Source organism: Vidua macroura, chromosome 4 (genome assembly GCF_024509145.1).
Source record: "Vidua macroura isolate BioBank_ID:100142 chromosome 4, ASM2450914v1, whole genome shotgun sequence".
Classification (NCBI taxonomy): Eukaryota; Metazoa; Chordata; class Aves; order Passeriformes; family Viduidae; genus Vidua; species Vidua macroura.
The window spans coordinates 50,309,149-50,328,827 of NC_071574.1; the positions used below are offsets into that span (position 1 = coordinate 50,309,149).

Here is a 19,679-nt window from a genome sequence, read left to right on the forward strand (position 1 = left end):
GCTAATATCCAACTGGATTAGTTCACTGCTTAAGGTCTTTTGCCCAGGATTCATATCCCAATTGTTGTTGTTCTTCTTCTTTATGGCCTGGTCCTGTTCCTGACATTAGAATCTCATTACTACTAATATAAACTTTCAGGGTGACTGGATTACTTGATTCCAGAGAAAACTTGAGAGAAAACACAATTCCAGTTGCATGTCAGAAGTTCTTAGAAATATATTGGATATATATTCTGTTTGGATAATCATATCAAAGCAAGCAATTAATTCAGATTTTTGAAGTCTCACATTCCTACAGAGACCTCTTTTATACTGAATACCCAAGATGAAGGAAGGAATCCTGCACTAGCAGAGCTTGACAAGGGGAGGTGGGCAGCAAGGAGAAGGGCAAAAAAATTGAAAATACATTTGCAAGGATATTAGAGCAGTAACAACTGGTCAAGGCTGCAGCAACACATGCATTTTTTCTTCTTGTAATAATTTTTAAATGAATTAATAGCAATTGTTGCATGGTTAGAAATAAAAGCAACCTTGACTTCCTTACCTGCTGTTTCAAAAAACACAATAGAACCGCCTAAACCAGCGGGGCAGACAGAGAGACAGGATATGCACTTTTTTTGACAGTCAACCGTCATTCAGATGACTGAATCCATAGAATAGGAACACCTAAGCATTGCAACAACCAGATCTAATTTATTTCTGATTAATCCTCTAGCTTCTTATGATATCTGGGTCAAACCTAAACATGAAAGCTATGTAACAAGGGAGAAAAAAAAAAATTGAACATGTGCTGGAGCAGCAATAGGGGATTTCCAGTGATATTCCTGCTACTGGTGTTGTATTCCTGCATCATATAGCTTTCAACCATGATCCCAGAAAAGCACATTTGCCCACCCATGCAGAAACTCTTCAGTCTTTTCATATGAGAATTTAATTCACAAAGCATGAACAGAGAAAGAACTGCCTCTGCCTATATAGCTATTATATCCCTGCTGAAATCACCATCTGCACTGATGTCAGACAGCTATGCTAAAAAAACATGAACTCATTTCAGACAAACAGAAGTCATAGTCACTGGCTTCTCAGCACAGCTGGTTGAACAATTAGAGTCACCACTCTCTGGGCAACTGCACAAGTGGGCTTTCGAACAGCCAGAAAGAAGAAAAGGCTTGTGTTGCTCTCATCTGTTGACTTGTAGCTTTATGGCATCCTGCATTGTTTAAAGATGCCCCTCAGCTCCTCAGCTGAGTGCGTCAAGCCCTAAAGTTCGTACTGAGGCCAGATGGAAATGCCAGCCACAGCACAAACACTACCAGAGAGGCAGGTGCAAGGCTTGCAGGTTCCTGTGGCAAGCATACACATCTGCACTGTTCCACGACCCATTCATTCCAAGAGCTTGAGCTTTTGGCATTGCACAGTTGCATTCATTTTCATTTATTAAAATATGTGGATTGTTGCTAGATGTGAATGAATCATTTATAACCAGTGTAGTGATGTCTGCTTGTGTCTGTAGGCTGTCTAGGACATCGAGATTGGGATCAAGTGGAGGCAGGCCTGGCATTACTGTGTATAAGGGTCAAACAATCCTGCTACAGAGACAGAGATTGCCCCTGCACCCTTTGGCACAGACCAGTCTCTTTGGGGAATGGACTCTGACATGGCAACTTCCCCGTTCCCTTCTGCAAAACACCTCCCTCCAAAGCCAGAAGGTAGCTTGAGACATGTTTGGGACATTCAAGGCATGCTGACTGTGTCCCCACTCCTGACAGCAGTTTCCAGTCCTCTAACTGCTGGGATTCCTCAGAGCCCAAACTCACTTTCAGTCTTCCTCACAAAATACAACAGGCAAAGAAAACCCTGAAACAGCCACATGGAAATTAAGCACAGCTATTCCACATTCACAGGACATCACTCACACAAGTGAGTGATGAGCTGTGAGTGAGTGATTGCTATGAGTTGCCAGTTAAGGCCACTTGCAGTGACTACTGGCCTGTGGATAAAAATAGAGGTAAGTTTGCTTTTCCCTAAAACTTCAACGAATCAGATAGAACCTGACCAAAAACAATGAGTTCTTCCATCTTCAGGAACTAAGACAGCTATAAATTATTTCTTGTCTTCTGAAGTTGTCAGAGACTTAGATCAGGTTTTCATCTACTTGTTGAGGTGCAATGCAAGCACAACAGACTGACAGGGAGTTAAGAGAAAGTTTGTATACCATTACATTTTTTTCATTAGATACCCTGGTAATTTTCTGATAAATCACAAAAAAAACCTGTCTAGAAAGACAGTATTTCTTATGGCAGCTTTACAATGTTCTTCACTGAGCAACAGATAAAAAATTAACTATCAGTGCTTCACTTGCCAAAGTACTTTTGGAAGATACTCTGGAAGTTCTCAGTGTTAGACCCAAAAATTTCTGTTGAGTTCTCTATTTTACAGTGGACTTGGAACCAGTGAGGAGTACACTTCTACTGCTGGTGCTACAGTTTGTTTGTCATCAAGCAACCAAACTTGAAGGCCAATTTGGTGGCTTTCTCATTAATGCTCTGTAGCTTAATAGAGTTTTACACACTAGCTACAGCTTGCTAACCAAGAGCAAGACGCAATACAAACTTCATGGCTTTTAAGATTTCAGGCTGAGGAGGCAGATTCCTTCAGGCTGATTTGCACTGATCCACAAGTGGTAAATGAGGACAAGAAATTTGCCCAGTATCACAGAACAGTTATGTAGTATAACCAAGTGCTGTCCCTTGACCTGGTTAATACTGGAGCTCACAACCTTCTAAGAAATACATATTTATTAGTCTCATTAGCAAAACATTAGTTAGTTAAGCCTTCCATCTTAAAGATTTACAGTATTTAAATCAGACTGCCTCTGCTTACTTGCAGATAAGATTACAATCTAATCTTGAAATACACAGCCCTTGCTTTTCATGCAAGACAATTCAACCTTAACTTTCAAAGAGCACTGAGAAGTGATTCAGCGCACAGCACTTCCCTTCAACACACAGAGGAGAGAGATTTTGTGTGAGAGGCAACCTTTAAATACAAAGAGGGTATGCTCCTTCTGAGTTACACAACTTTTGGTCAACAATAACAACTACTTCCCTCCTCCCAAAGCCACTCCTCAGCAAAGACACGCAACTGCAATCAAAATAGATCACATCATTTCCTTTATATTTTTTCACCTTTAGAAACTAAAGTTCAAGCTGTCTGATTAATGACACCAGTGAGACATATAACAGTATTTACACAAGTAGGATTTGGATCTATGGTAAGCTACCTAGAGCTGAGTTACAGGATATTAGCTCAACTCTACTGCTGGAAACAGCTTCCAAGTTCCAGTACCTGAAATAGTACAAAACTTTACCAATAGCTCAATTGTCCAGCTACACATCTCGGGAGATCTCCTTTATAAGTATGGATTCAGTTCTGCACAAGCTTTATCATTCTGGTGTGCAAAGACAGATTTATCAACTTCAGTAAGAATCCTGCATATCCAGAGAAAGAAACTGGTCCATACAGGTGATTCAGATCAGCAGAATCTCCCATATGCCTGACAACCTGATTTTCAAAGGACTAAGGGCATTAGGGCACATTTCCAAATTGCTCTTAGGAGTCACTAGCTTTGGCATGTAAACCTGTAACAAGGTTTTGGAAGACTCTTCCTAAAAACTAGCCATTAGAACTACAGAGATTAATGTGCAAAAGCTAACTTGTATCTCTCATCCAAAAATTACAAAACACGTCATTGCAACACACCTTTAGGCAAAATTTAGAGGACACCTAACCTTTCCAGAAACTACTAAAGCAGCTGTATATTGATGGTATTCAGATGGCTAACTCCTGACAGCGTTCAGACTTGGAGTTGGTCCAAAACGCCTCATTGTGGCAGAGACATGCACAGGCAGGTGTGGAACACCGTTTGCCAATCTGTGGTTAACAACATTAAATAAAAGGAAACCAAAAAACAAACATAATATTTTTTTTTTTACATAACTCAGCTAAGGACCTGGGGTGGAGTGAGGGAAGCACTTCATAAACCCTGTTTTCTTTAAGCCACATTTCAACCCTCACCGTAACAATAGCTTTGGCACTGAAATTATACTGCAGTGGAATACCACTGTGCACAATGTCAAAACTTTCAAAAGGAAATCAACAATGGGACATACTAGCTAAGGTTGTTTTCCTCTTTAGTCAAGACTGTATTCAAGGCTCAAAACTGTAAGCATTACTTACTCACACAGAAGAATGCCGTTTTCTAATCCTGAACGAAAATCTTTCTCACCAAAACTTCTGCCCGTCACTTGCTGCAAAAGAGTAGAGAGAAACAAAAGAGTGACATCTATTAGACAGTGAGTTTTAGAAGTGCAATTCACAAAATTCAGTTAGAGCATATGCTGTGTAAGGAACATTTGAGCTTTACAGGTCTTGCAAAGGACTAAGTCACGTCCATTTCTCTTTCCCACTCCATCAAGCTATTTAACATATAGCACAAAGCATTTGCTCCGGACAGTGCAATTGCAGTTTGCAATTGCAGACTGCTTTCTAGCAATAAAAACCAAAAATGACAAAACAGAAACTACAATGTAATCTTCAGAATATTTTAGAAGTTTTATTTTGCAGTGCTTTGAATTTTAAAACTATTGCATTTAGACATACGATGTATTTTTATTGCTTTTTTTGCACCACATTTAACATTTTGTACCAGCCTTGAGCTTTAGTCCTTAACTTATCATCTTTATAGAATAAGCAAAGACGATTGAAAGCACTGGCATGAGTTATAGCCCTTCAAACACATGCCTCAGTACTCCTGGTTGTATCAAAAGATACTTCATATTAGCAATTCAACCATGAATGTTAAGAGAATACAAACTCAGTGGAAGCTAAGGGTCCCCCCAAGTACACTTGGACCAGGAGGTTCACTTTGCCTCACAAGCTCTTAAGCCAGTCTGTGCTGCTTAGGGATGGACCAGCTAGAAACCTTCCAGGAATCCCAATCTTGCCCGAGGGTGCTGGATGCTACAAGCATAACTGAATCCATGTTTATTACTCCCACTGTGTTGACAATTCATCCTCATATCATTCTCAACAGATAATACGTTCAGTTAAAAGTAAAGAATACTTTTTATTACAATCATAAAAGATATAAAAATAGTTACTATGTTTAGAAAGCACTGAATAGAAACAATACAAAGAAAAAAACCAGTTTTAATTGTCCTGCAGGAGGTCTTCTCTTTACCCAGGCAAAACATTCACCGGATGCTTATAGAGTTCTCATGGCTTTCATCCAGTCTTTCAGCAAGACCCTTGCTCTGGGTGTTGCTTCCACCATAGAGAACAGTGACTTGGGGACACATCTGTCATTATGTCCCTGTTTTCTCCTTGCTGTTATATTCATGTATAAGACCCTTCTCCTCCTAATTTCCTGTCATAAAGACAGCAATTTATAAAAACTGACATGTTTGCAACTGTCCCACAGGATTAGTGAATGCATCAGCTTCAGAAATGCTGGTTATAGCTGGGCAGTCTTGGACAGAGAGCAACACTTTTTAAATTGAAATGCATATACAAAGCCTAAAATCTATTCCTTCACTAAATTATAAACATATTTTTTGTTCAATGTGAAGGAAATTCTCCCATACTCTGAAATTCTCCCATACTCATAAGGGCATCAGTGGACAATCATATCTTATACAAATGCATAAAGTAGAACAAGGCACTGTATTGCACTCCTGTCTCTGAAGAAACTACATGTAATTTGTAGTAAATGACCTTTAACCATTTAAACTGTATCTAGTCATAGTAAATCATCTCTAATCTTGATCTGCTGGGACACAGGGAAATCATGACAATAAAACCATTAGCATTTGGGATGAATTATAGGTGGAGCATATCAAAAGTGACTTTTGTTTCATCCACAAGATATAGTACAGAAAGGAGCAGGAAGAGCTATTTCATAGCAGTCTGACTCCAAGTAGTTTTTTCATCTCTGAAAAAACTGAAGAAAAATTATAATCATCTTATTTCACTCCTCAACACTAAATGTCCCAGATATGGAGATCAGTCTTCTCATGCATTTGTTGAAGACCCTCATTTAGCAGGGAGCAGAAACTGTTACCACAATTCAGGTAGGACTCTACCTGCCAAAAGCTGTCACATGAGTATTGCTGTTATTACTGATGATGTAGGAACGTTTCATACACTACTTCTGTCTGCACAAATAAAATCATGAAATACAGATGCACAGCTGGCACATGAATTCATCCAGTGAGAGGTACAACACACACCGACAGGAGGTGAGGAAAGACAGGAAGGTCCAGGAACAGTGCACGTCTGTTTGAAAAGGAACTGGAAGTAAATGAAGCACAGCAAGGTTTTTGCCTGTTCTAGATGATGCAGCTGCAGAAGGAAAACATTAATCACCTACAAGTCTCCTGATTTAGTCAATTAAAATGTAAAAACAGGTCAACAGAGAAAGGCTAGAAACTAAAAATAAGCATGAAGATGACAATATAAATGACAAAGATAAACCCAAAATAAGACTGAGAGAAGCAAGAAGCTGGATCCACCTTTTCCAGAGGAAAGCAGAGCTCAGTAGCTTGGCACATGCACACACATACATCTCCCTCTCTGCAAAGGCCACTTTGGGCCATACCCTCATGAAAAACTACTGCAGGCCCACAGGCCAACCTGGTGCACATTTCTGCTCAACACCCAGAGCAGGAGGAGACAAAGGGACTTCCAGCAAAAGGATTGGCACTCTCATATTTGCACACAGAGAATCCCACATAGCAAAGTGCATACTTTATCCAAACTCCAGGAAAAATGAAAGTGCATGCATTAGCCACGATATCACAAAACAGCTGCACGCATCACAGGACTGTGTTCATGTTATTGATATAAGCAGTGGTCTGTTCTTACTAGCTTATCTCCCATCTCAGGAAATAAAAGCCTCCAGTTTGCTGGATAAAACTCTGAAAACACTGATAAACAAGTACTAAAGGATAGCATTTGCAGTGCTTCTACTGAGCTTCACTGGAAAAAAGGAAATTGTTCATCTGCAACCAGGTACAGAAAACTGCAAAATGGAAGAACAACTCTTTAGCCCATCAGCTTTCACAGTACAGAGAATTGGCGTTCAGAGCTGAACCTGCCCAAAACCAGTCATGAACAGATGCAAGGTACTCTGTATTTTGGACTGCTGTTTCAGGACAGGAAAAAAAAAGAAAAGTAACATGAAAGCCCAAGATGTTAACTGAGAGAACTTTTGAGACCTGGCCTTTCTTTGCAAGGCCACGTTTCCAGACTGCCACATCTTACATGCTTTGGAGACACAACTCCATCTTCCACCTTGCACTCTTCCCACCTCACTGGTACAGACCAGCACACTTAGGCAGTGCAGGAGGAAGCAGGATAAATGGAAGAGTTCCCTATCCATTCTGCAATGGCAGCATACTGTAATTATTGTGGTGCCAAAGTTAGAACAAAGTACTTTAAGGACAAAACACTAACTGTATCTTGCTGATGATTAGAATAGCCTCCCACTTTTTTAATAAGTTCTATAAAGCTGAGTGGAAAAAAGCTGCATTTCCCTGTCATACTGGAAATTAAAAATAGAGAACAGAAGCAAAACAGTACCATTTATTACTGTGTGCTTCATTTATGTGAGGAGGCGTTGTTTTTATTCATCATCTGGATGATATTTTCTTCTCTGTAAAAAGCTACAAGTGTCGCAACCAGGGCAATTATTTGAGTGCCGGGTGCATTTCTCAGTTTCCCCATCACTTAACAACAGAAAATGAACCTAAAATGAGTAATGAAAGTTTTTCATGGCAACAACTTCAATACATATTTGCATACAGTAACACTTGGTACATATTGCATTGTTGCTGATTAACTGTTTTGTTCTTTGCAGTTACACATGCTACAAAATTTATATCATCAAGGATGGCTGTCATCCAGCCACTAACCATTGCCATATTGTACAGCTTTATTTTCCCAAAGCTTCAGTTTACATTGTTTTCCTTGCATTTTATATTGATGCTGGTGCTTCCTGAGATGGAGCTTGCAAAGCTTCTTGTGTCAAAACAGCTTAGGGGCATGAAAAAGAAAAGGTGACAAATTAGTGAAGAGATGCTGGCCTCAGGTGAAGTTTATCTAGGCCAACAAGATATAAGTAGTTAAATAAACACTTGGTCATCAGGGATAACACACTGAAAACACTTGGTTTCATTTTCTATGTGCACATCTGAAAATGCCATGTTATGCAGTGAAAAAAATTAGAGACACAGCAAAAAGAGGTCTTTGTTTCTCATTATGTGTTTTTGAGAGCTTATGAAGCATGACAGTAAAGACAGGAAGATTTTCAAAGAGTTTCATAAGCTGTTCATTTCTTTGTTTGTGACTATGCTGCCTTTCCATTTTGTGCAACCGTTATTTTCCCCTAAATAATTTTTCTTCTTGAATGAAAAAATCAGGTCCTGCTACTTAACTAGGAAGATATAAAAGTAACTATAATAATCAGGTATGTATATAGAAAGCATTGGATTGTACAAGCAACAGGGAACACAAACCACCAAAAGATGCAAGACAGCTTTTAGGGCATCAGGATTTGGCTCCTCTAGAGTAATGAATTCCTACTTCCCTGAGTTATAATGTGAGCTAATAAGATGAATACGGAAGTTAAATTCCATTTTCATATAGCATAGGCAAGGGATTTCTGAACTAAACAACCCTGTCCAGTCAAAGCCAGCTTCACCTTTGCAGCACAGAATTGGACCACATTGCTATGACAGTGTGATGCAGCATGGAAACCCTTCACTGGCTCCTGGTTTGGCCACCTATCGATTATGCAACCCCTCTGTCTGCAAAAGTGGACAACACATCATCTGGGCATGAGCTCCCTCTCTCATATGTCACAGAGGCATTTAAATTGCTAAAATCATAGCAATGCAAACCAGTCCCAAACAGCTTTATTACAAATACTAGGAAGCTGTAGTTGATTTAGTTCAGAGAAACTTGAATATTGCATGAATGGAGTTTTCCAGGGGCAACAACCATTGGTCTAACATATCTGTTTTCCAGTAAAGCCAAATGATGACAAGCACTCAGCTCGAAGCCTTCCAAGGCTTTAGTATTGAGGCAATTTACTATTGAAATCAGTAAAAGAGCAAACAAATATCTCTAGTGTGTAATTCTACTCTCAGAGACAAAACCAGCATAAGCTCAGAATGACTAATGTGGCCAGCAATGAATCACCTGAAATTCTATGATACAGAACTTGAAAATATAAAGAATATAGGGGAGAATGAGGGGAGATTTCACACTTGGGTAGCAAGATTAATCTGCAAAGAAAGCACTTAACATTATTTTTAGGTCTTCCACTTTCTGGTCACATAAGTTTAGCTGCAATTTGCAAAGTTAACTACCCGTGCTGAAGTCCCTTTTGTTATTTTCCTCTGACTATTCATCCTCATATTATTCTTTGATGAGACAAAAAGCTGACTCGCTCTTTTTATACTTCATATAAACTTCAGTTTTTCTAGCAGCAATAGAATAAAATAGCATATTCTCCCCCATTTGCTTTAAATTCCTTTCTGCCACACTGCTGATCAGGTCAGCTGACAGTTTAGTGTCAGCATATAGCATGGAAAAACCATATCCACTGATACAAACACACTCTCCTTTGGTGGGCCCAATTCTAAGTCCTCACTTAAGGAATAATTTATTTACTTAGAGATGCTAGTCACTGCCTTTTGTTTTCCATGGAGGGAGCAACAACTGAAAAAACACAACAGCTGGGGTTTTTTCTGATCCTTTGCATAGATTAATGAGGACATGATTCTATGAATGGGTACCTATATTTAAAGTGTAGACTAAACTGGCTTGGTTTGTACTTTGTTTAGGAGACACAACAAAAGAAATACTGAAAGAGTAGTACATACCAGCAGCAGCAGCAGCTATTACCCTACCCAAGACTTTAAAGCTAAGTCTGGGAAGATTTTTTCTTTGCTAAATCCTGCCCACCGCCAGAGCTTTCCGCACTGAAATTCTGCATTGCTAACAGTAGTATTAAACACGCAGGGTTGCCATACGTTGCTTGGATTTATGATCTTGCAGAGCCGTGCTCATTTCTGCCAGGACATCTGGTAGTATAATCCCGTTTGGCTGGCAAGCTGCTAGGGAGTGTTAAAATTTAATGATAGAGTAAAATCAGCTTCCTTTTCATCTTTCCTCCCTAATGCTGTTTGTATACATTTCCATGTGCATTGCCAGATATTGCAGCCTTCCCTTTGGGGGTGGGGTGGGACAGAAAACATTTCAGTCAAGGTTGAACATTTTGTGAAGAAAGACAGCAAAGAGCAGGAAGGGAACTTAAAAACTAGTCAGATTTCCCTTGGCTGCAGCGCATGCCCTGAAAGCTTCACCTAGCATCAGGTCATCTGTTACATCTAATTTGTGTTTGACAGTCAGTAGATTGTCATTGCATTGTTGTTTTATGGGCAACCAGACTCTTATCTCCAGTGTTATCGAAATTAGGTACTAGACAACAGACATGACAGACCACCCTAGGGTGTTTTTAATCAGTAGTTCAATTTAGACTTCTTTTTATTGCTAAAAAAGAAAATAATTTAAAAAAAATTAATCCCTTATAGGAATCTATCATCCCTTTCTTAGTTTTAATGGGAATTAAAGAAGGCAAGAAATTTATGTTTTGCCACAGATTTACCAGTAAAGTGTTCATCCTACTTCTTAAGTGGGGAGAAGGAAGATGAAGCACTATTTCAGGAAAATAACTTGTATTTGGTGGAAGGTACATCTTACCATAACGAGACATTCTTTAGCTGTTTGCTCTTTTCTGTAAAAACAAGACTCCATGCAGATGGTCAGAGGAGCAGAGATCAGAGGAGAACATACGATGTGAAGTCAACAAGTACAAGAGACCAGAAGACAAGCATGCACCTCCTCAGTCCAAAGCCCTCATTTAATCTAGTCCTGTCTGTCTGGAGAGTGCCTTACTCTCTACCCTGCCTGGAGAAAGCTCGCTGTTCAGCTGTCCCTTTAACTACTGCAGAGCCTAGCCCGCTTTGGGGTGAACCAGTACACAATGGCACTTCCTGCACCTTTGAAGGGAGGAGGAGCAGATGCCTTGTAATTACTATCATGAACACCCTTTCCCAAGGTCTTACTTTCTTACCCAACCAGGCTAACTAAGCAGTCTGCTCACTGACAAATGGAAGGCTAATTAAAGTAATCATGAATTTGCTTTTTGTGTGATTCCCTGGGGCTTTCTATGGACAGATAAGCATTCACACTGCCTTTTATTGCACCACTTCAGTTACATACAGAAAGAAACTTGTATACAGGGAACTAGTCTCAAATGCAGAAACTGTTGATTCAGCTCTTATTTTTTCCCTAACTAATTCTTCTTGAAGCTGGAATCAGTACTGATGGAGGGATACCACTCAAGCTCTGGCTACTGAACATAGAATAGCTGTACCACCAATAACCTATTTGCCTCACATTTTATCACCAAATCAAAGATGATTTTTAGCAAAGGACGGGAGAAATTTTTTTCCTTTGTCTCAGGTTGATTACATTAACAACTTTCCAGCAAAACAGGAAATTGGGTTTCTGACCATGTCTAAAAGAGCAAAGAATTAAATCAGACATTTTTTTATCCTTTGACTCCTTTTCTAGGTCTAGAAAAGGTTTCCCATGCTCTTGAAAAACTGCTCCTCCAAGATTTATGCCATGCTGTATCATCTATATGTTGAAACTGAAGCATCTGTTAATAAAACCCTCTATTTTCTCTTCTCCAGCTTTAGAAAGTTTAGGCAGTCCTGAATTAGAAGCTCTGTCAGTTACAGCTGCAGAGGCAGAGCAAAATACAACACAGGCACCAGACTCCTCGTTGAACTCAACATCTTGTCTCACCCTCAAAGCAATGAAGAGATCAGCAGCTCTGTAGGAGATGATAGGATCACTGCAGTATCTAGATTTGCTAATCCCCACTTTACACTGCTTTAACCTATTTTACATTAATCGCCGCATTTATGTTTTACAAGACCACTGCACTACTTCTTGCACAAGCAGTTTTTGACGCCAGTGTGCTGCTTTCTGCCAGGAATGTGCATCTTGGCAGACAACTTTAAAACTGCACACATTTAAAGCTGCACAGAGACAGGAATACAAACGTATGAGATGCTCCAAGTTAGAGGGGCCCAGCACTAGAAGCACTTCAGCCTGTCATTAACCACTGTCAGAGAGACTACCAAAGCTCAGCACTGTTACTGAGATTTTGCAATGAAAAATGTCTGGTAAGAGACACCAGCTTCCCTTTCTGAAGAAATTAAGTGTTCGCTTGAGCAAAACATTAATAAATGTAACCATCCATTTAAAGATAACACTCAATGTCTTAGGTCTCAGTGAAGCCTCTGAAGTGCCAATGATGAGCATCAGTAGGCACCAGTCTACCTTGAAGCTTTTAAATTTAATACCATCCAGTTGTTTCAAGGCAAGTCCACATGTAAAGTGTCCCATTTACAGTCTGTGCAATTTAAATATATATATCTATATATATAAAAGTGTAGCTCAGCAAGGCATTTAAGACTTGATTTTCCAGACAGTAAGCCTGGAAGCCCACAGCAAGCAAAGCAGGAAACTGTCCATGGGGAATAGAGATGTGTCATACAAACACTGCTGAAAGGTGTAATTCTACCTGCTATCAATACAACTCTGTAAAACTTTGCTCCTTTCAAATAAAAGGGAAAGAGGTAAACCACAATGCTTTTGAGAACAATATCTGAGCTTCTTGGATGTCTCTTCTGTACTCTGGGTCCCCCCTTGGCACATTCTCCAGCAGGAACAGGGCTGTGTGCCATGGTTTTGCAGTCACTTGCAAACAAACCGCAGAACTACCAGCAGGTAGTTCTAAACAGGAAAAAGCGTGCATTTCAAAAATCACAGACTGAAAAAAAAGATCCACTTTCCTGCAGAAAGGAGGCTAACCTTAATTCAGTCATATACTTTTGAGATCTTTACTAATAACTCTTTGGAAGTAGATCTACTTTGTCCCTGCCTCTGTAGAGACAGAATTAAGCAAAAGCATTCCCACTCTGAATGCTTTTCCAGCTAAGCCAGTTTTTAAACAACATTTGGCTACCAAGCATGGATAAAACTAGACTCACAAGAATTTAGGAGGCCACACAGTCGGGACAGCTGATCCCAACAGACCCAAGGGATATCCCATACCATATGGATCATGCACAGCAACAGAAGCAGAGGGAGAGTTGGGGGGGAAGCTGCTGCTGGGGGACTGGCTGGGCATTGGCAGGTTGTTGGTGAGAAATTACTTTTTATTGCAAAACTTGCGTTTTTTGGGGTTTATTTATCACTCTTTGTTATTTTCCTATTCATTACAGTGTAGGATTATTTTATTTCTATTATTAAATTATTCTTATCTCAGCCCATGAATTTTCTCACTTTTACCTTTCCAATTCTCTTCCCTGATCTTCCTGGAGGAAGTGAGTGAGCAGCTGTGGGGTTGCCAGCTGGTATTAAAACACAACATAGCCACAAAAAGAATGCTGCCATAAGTGAATAAAACCACCAGAAACTAAATAGGAAGGGATGGTGAAACAGAACAACTATTTCTCTCTAAATTATGATGACATTACACACAGATAGAAATCCCACTGCAGCCTCTACTGGAATAAACTGGTTTTCTGTTCTCCCCACTCTTCTCCATGGCTCCTTTGACCCAGATCCTGAAGGACAGGCAATAGCCCTGCAAAAGGGAATAGTGACTGCCATTAATGCTTCAGACAAGAGAAACACTGCAGACTATCTAGAATCAGCTGATGTCTTAGAGCACATGGACATGAGATGTTGGTAGATTTGACTGCCTATAAATAGAAAAGAAAGTACTTCTGTAAGATTTTAAACCACAGCTTACTCTTGAAAAGATACTTCCAAGAGCCGTCAGCATCTGAAGCGGAACTAAGAACCTCTATTTGTTTCTCTGTCCTCCTCCTCCTTCTCCCAAAAACTACAATTTTCCCCAATTAAAGAATGTTTAGACCCATCTTTCAATAGATTGCTCCCCCAGGAGCTAGGGACCTTGCAGTGCATTATGAGTACTAGATTGAAAGCCATTTTTCATTCATCTGATTTCGCTGGAATAGGGCAGGTACAGATAACAGCAACCAGTAAGAGTTTTCTGCTAAATGGAATTCATAAATCAATACTGTTGTCCCCTGCAATGACAAACATGCCATTCACAGATCCCGAGCATCAAATCAAGGCCTATTTACAAGGTTGCCCCTGAGACAAAACCCAGCAATGTTACACAGGGTAAGTTGTTGCTCTTTTCTCCCCTGCTGCTGCAGATATAGGGAGCCTTTGTTTGGAGGACACAGAAAGCAGAGGGAGAAAGGGAGGAGGATTGATGATGCATACAACAATAATAAACACTGCTCTTTTCTATTACTGGAGCACCTGCAGCCTCCATCAGTTCAGGCTCATTCATTATGCAGCACACCAGCCCTGACAGTTCCAGAAGCACCAGCTCTGAAGACATGATAGACCTGGCCAGGAAGCAAGACACAGAATGAGCACCTCTCATTATCAGATCAATGAGTGCACTGGTGCTCATTCTCTGCCCTGTTTATTGTTGGGTGAAACAAATACTAGGAACAATTAGATTAAGCGTTTTGTTCAGATATATTCAGAGCAATAAATAAAATTTGCCTTCTATAAAATGTAACAATTTAGCCTTGTAGAAAATAAATTCCTGAAGAGGAACCCCCCCCCCCCCGACAATTATTTTAACTACTGTTACTTTTATTTTTACTCCTAGTGGATACCATGTACGGTCTAAAATGGATTGAAAGGAATGTAATTATTTCACCATAATGCTTTAGTACTAAAAAAGGAGACTATTAAAAATATGCATAACATTTCCAATCTAAACAATGAGAACTGCAAGTTTCAAAACATTTGCTACATTTCTACAATTCCAAGAAATCTTTTCAGTTGGCCACTTCCCCGACAGAATCAGACCTGTCCCAAGGACATTTTCACTCCTTCTTACCCATCCAGAGTATCCCATTCATGTCAAGAGGGCAACTCAAATGTCACATTAAACACTGGCAGGAATCAAGACTGAAAAGCATATTTAAATATCATCAGAGTTGGACTGCAAAGCACTTTTAAGAATTAGTTAATTTACAGTTTTCAGATGTCAAAATGAGAGGAAGTCAGCACATTGGTTTTCCATGTACCTCCTGACACTCATGTACACTCAGCAACCTCCTTCTAATTTGAAATTAAAAAAAAAATCCATAGATCTTGAAACTCATAATTAATTAATGATATAACTGTATTAAAAAGGGAAATATTTTCTTTAAGTTACTTTCCTAAATAGGTTGTTTTCAAATTTCACATATTCTCCAAATAGATTAAATTAAAGGCAAATAAATATAATCAACTTTCTCTGTTCCTTTTAAAAGCATATAGTACTGACAATGTTATGTAGCATTCATCAGTAATATTATATGTGTAACCATGGACGAATACTGCTGCCATACAAATTGGAAAATTAACCAGAACTGTCAGAACAAGAATACTTGCATGATCTACAAGCAAAATTCTACACAAAGAAGGGGGAAAAAAAATCAAACAATTTATTTTAATAATCCAGATATTCTGCGCATCAACCACAACAGTCTTTTGAGAAGGCATTAATTTACAGGAATTTTATTTGTCTCCTGGTGTTTATTAATTTGATAACATATCTGCATGACAGCAGGAGCTTTGTTGTTGAGTTCACATGCTCAAACAGTTTTTCAATCCTGTCTGCTTTCAAGTGCACCAAAGCCATATTAAAACCTGAGATAACCTCTGTGATGTTTTAAAAGGGAAGCTTCTTTCTCTGGCTAAAATTAAAAGTGTCTCTTGCAATCAGCTGACTTTATTAGGTGCAAATTCTAAACTTCTCATGATAAATACTGCCCAGCTTAGGCTGGAAGAAGCAGTCACCTACAGCAAGCTACCAGGAACAGCTGTTTGATAACACCCTGTCATCTGGAATTAAGGGCAAGTGTTCCCCCATGAGAGGGGGGAAAAAGAAAAGGAAAAACACAAAAAAGAAACTGACACGGGTTTATTTGCTATGAAAGCATCATTGACATCTCCCTGATATTTGGACATTTTCACCTTAGCAGTCAATCCAGTTTAGGAATGTTTGCTTATTTTTCACTCCCTGACTAGCGGCTCAGCAGAATATGAAAAGGTTTATATGGAGTTGGAGAGGCTGCTGGAAACTCAATGTTATTTTGCCAAGACTGATCTGCTGAGACATTTGCGACCACCACAAGGTTTAACCATGCCAGTTAATCTGTTTTAAAGCTAATTTGTCTTCTGGTATCAAGCCCACCATTTCTGGTTTTGTACATGATGAGAGGCACCAGGTACCTGAGTATGGGTTGTCTCATTTTAGCCAAAACAGGAATATCAGCACACTCTCCGACCATCTGTTTTTATCATACCCTGAAAAGTTGGCTGAATGATTTTAAGTCCAGTACTTTTGTAGTGTTTTGCATATTCTGCACTCTGACTCCACGTTTTAAAAAACTGTTAGAAAATTTCTCCCTATTAGCTTGAAATGATACTTGTTTATACTACCTTCTACCTACTACCATTCTCTACCTTTCAAAACACCACTGATTTTTACCACCCAGCAATAAAATAGGATATTTTTATCCATAAAAAAAAAAGGAAGTTAATTTTCCTGCTGCCTTAAGACTTCGTGGATGACAGAGGCAAGGGAGTAGAAGAGAGAGAAGGGAAATCAGTGCTGGATGCCTTAATTGCATAGTATTGCATCCCATAAATTCTGTGCATTTCACTTTCAGATGAAGTCTGATGAATTTGTCTGGTTTCTTAAAGTTTTGACTTGGGCAAAAATAAGAGAAGACACATGAGGATGAAAATAAAGTTGCAGACAGAAAGTACTTTATGCATTAGGAGCTACCCATAAGTCTGTTTGATGCAAGTTAACTCCTACAGAAAAGCACAGCTGCTGTCTCCAAGAGTTAGAAATCCCACATTCATACAATTCTAGCAGCATAAGAAGAGGCCTCACATCGCTTATTCGAGTGATTTCATTTTTATCTTGATGAGCTGACACCACAGAATGCAAAGGCATTTGCATTAGTACAAAATTATCAAGTTAAACTATGTCTCAAGAGCTAATTGTCTCTCATTGCCTGCCTGAAGAATCATTATACAATGAAACAAAATCGGATGTCTACTAATATGAAAAAAACAGATTCGACATCAGAAAAAACAACACTATTTTTGTATGTTTCACATCCAAACCACAAGCCAGCAAGTATTCAAATTTTTTCCAAGACTAATAAAAGTTAAATTACTTTGCGGTTCTTTGGTTACTGGGTTAAAACCAGATATGCTGCTTTAAAACTTTGTCTTTACGTAGCAGGTTTTACAATTTAAACCAGACAGCAAATTCAAATGAACATTGAGACGTTTGAAGCCAGGTTTTGAACACTGTTCAGCACCCCTCTACCTAGGTCTGAACAAAGCACATTCTCTCCATGATTCAGTTATGCCATTTTGTCCCACTCCCTCTCCAGCTTAACTCCATCCAACAAGACCCATTTTGACCACTTATTAGAACAACTGAAGCAGAGACGAGCATCAGATTAAATGATCATAGTTTTTTTTCAGTTTAGTGGCTTTCTTTTGTGCTTCAGATAGCAGGGAAAGATGGAATGGCTCTGTAAAATCAAACAGGCAAATTAAATGACAAATATACTGTCCCTTGCTACATCATCAACAGACAGTGACGTCTTTTGCAGACTTGGTATGTAGAAGCAGGCCACTACACCTAGATGCACAAACCTGCCATTTGTATCTTCTATAACATTTTGCAAGATAACCTTTGCAAAGCTGCGCAGAGGTGCTTACTGAGATAAAAGGCAAGGTCCAGATTTGGCCAGGGAAAGTCAGTGACCCACATGATCACACAGCACCCATTACTCTTGTGATTTCTTCTTATAAAATAAACTCCATGTGGATAATGAGAAAAAAAGCCCCAGTAAACAGAAAGACCAGAAATCCAAACTGATGCGTTTGGATGAGCTGTCACACCACTGTGTGCTAATGCTAACTCATGATCCCTTCACCAACATTGCCATGACCCTCTTCAAACAGCTCTGGTTTGCTTTGCCACTCATGTACCATTTGTAATCATTTCACTCTTGCTATTATAGTCACAAATGCATTCCCTCTAGTTATCCAGTTTTCTATGCTAAGAACAGAAGTATTTCCACTCAGGAGAGAAAACTAATGTCTAGATAAATATCCCTTGAGCTTCCATTCTGGTTGCTTGTTAATTTTGAGTTAGGCATGTGGTATTTGATCCCAAGGTAATAACTATCCCAACTTCTATTAAGATAAGTGAAAACTAAGCTATTCAATTCTCATCAGGGAGCTAACTGTGCCTTGACCAGTTCAGCTATCTGCAGGCCATTTCTGTATCAGGGTTAGAGAAGGTGCTACCTCTGCAGCTAATAACTCCCACACAGGGCAAGAAGGTTGATACTTGCTGCTTTTTTCAAATGCCCTAAAATAAACAAACCCCTTTGTTCCTTCCCCTTGTAGTAACAGAAGTGACCAGATGGGAAAAATGAAACAAAGGTTTTCCTGATTATATCCATTTTATTATAAACAGCTGTTTTTCTCCAAGTCATTGTTAGATCTTGCACAATTTCTTGATGGTCTTATGCACAAAAGTCTATCAACAATCATTTTTATATCTATGTATATGAAAGGCTTTTAAGTCTTCATATTGTTGGTTTGCATTCATTCATCAGCTAAATACGACTAACAATTTAGCAGACAAGATGATCTCTACAGCTAACACATTTAACAGGTTTTATCAGTTTGCAAATTCACAGAGCAGCCTCCCAGGGACCAACACTTACATGTCTCACAATCAAAACAAACAACATCTGCAGTCCTCAGAAGATAGTTAGTAAACAAAACAAGGTGTGTGCTGACTGCAGAATTAGAATAAACAAATACCACTAAAATAATTTTTCCCATACTTTAGAAGTCAGAACTATTTCCAGATTCTCAGGAACAAAACACAACCTGAATCTCTGCTCAAAGTCACCTTAATGCTGGGAGATGAGCCCCTAAAAACTACTCTGAACCAGTACCTTTCAGAATTAAAAAAACCCAGCAATTTGACATAATCACCAAACAAGATACTAATGAGGCTGTTTGCAATTATCTCAGAAAAAAAGAAACATCAGCAATAAACCTGCCAGATTTTAGGCTGACTGCAACCCCAGAGAGTAGGAGAGAGCTGAGAAATATTGGCAGAGCCTCCCAGCGTAAAGGCTGAGGGTGTGAGAAAGGAGAGGAAGTGGAAAGCGAAAGGGTGATGCTTTGCCAGCCCCTTCCAAGATTTTTGTCTGCAGAGTATCTGTACATGTTAGCAAAGCCCCGAGGTTACGCTGCTGACAAACAAACTGTGTGTGACTAAACAGGCCCTGATGTACCACAGCAGGCAGCTGACTCGAATCAGAAACTTCAGTCTCACCAGTATCACTCGTTGCCACATCTAAGTTGTGTGAAGTAAATTA

General features: G+C 39.3%; 1 protein-coding gene across 1 annotated transcript in view; it reads right to left on the minus strand.

Annotated features, from left to right (window-relative positions):
* Window positions 1-19,679, minus strand: part of LIMCH1 (LIM and calponin homology domains 1) — a 172,900-nt gene that overhangs the window by 103,709 nt on the left and 49,512 nt on the right. The window contains 1 exon segment of the mRNA XM_053976123.1: window positions 4,240-4,310. Coding sequence (XP_053832098.1) covers window positions 4,240-4,310 — 71 coding nt within the window.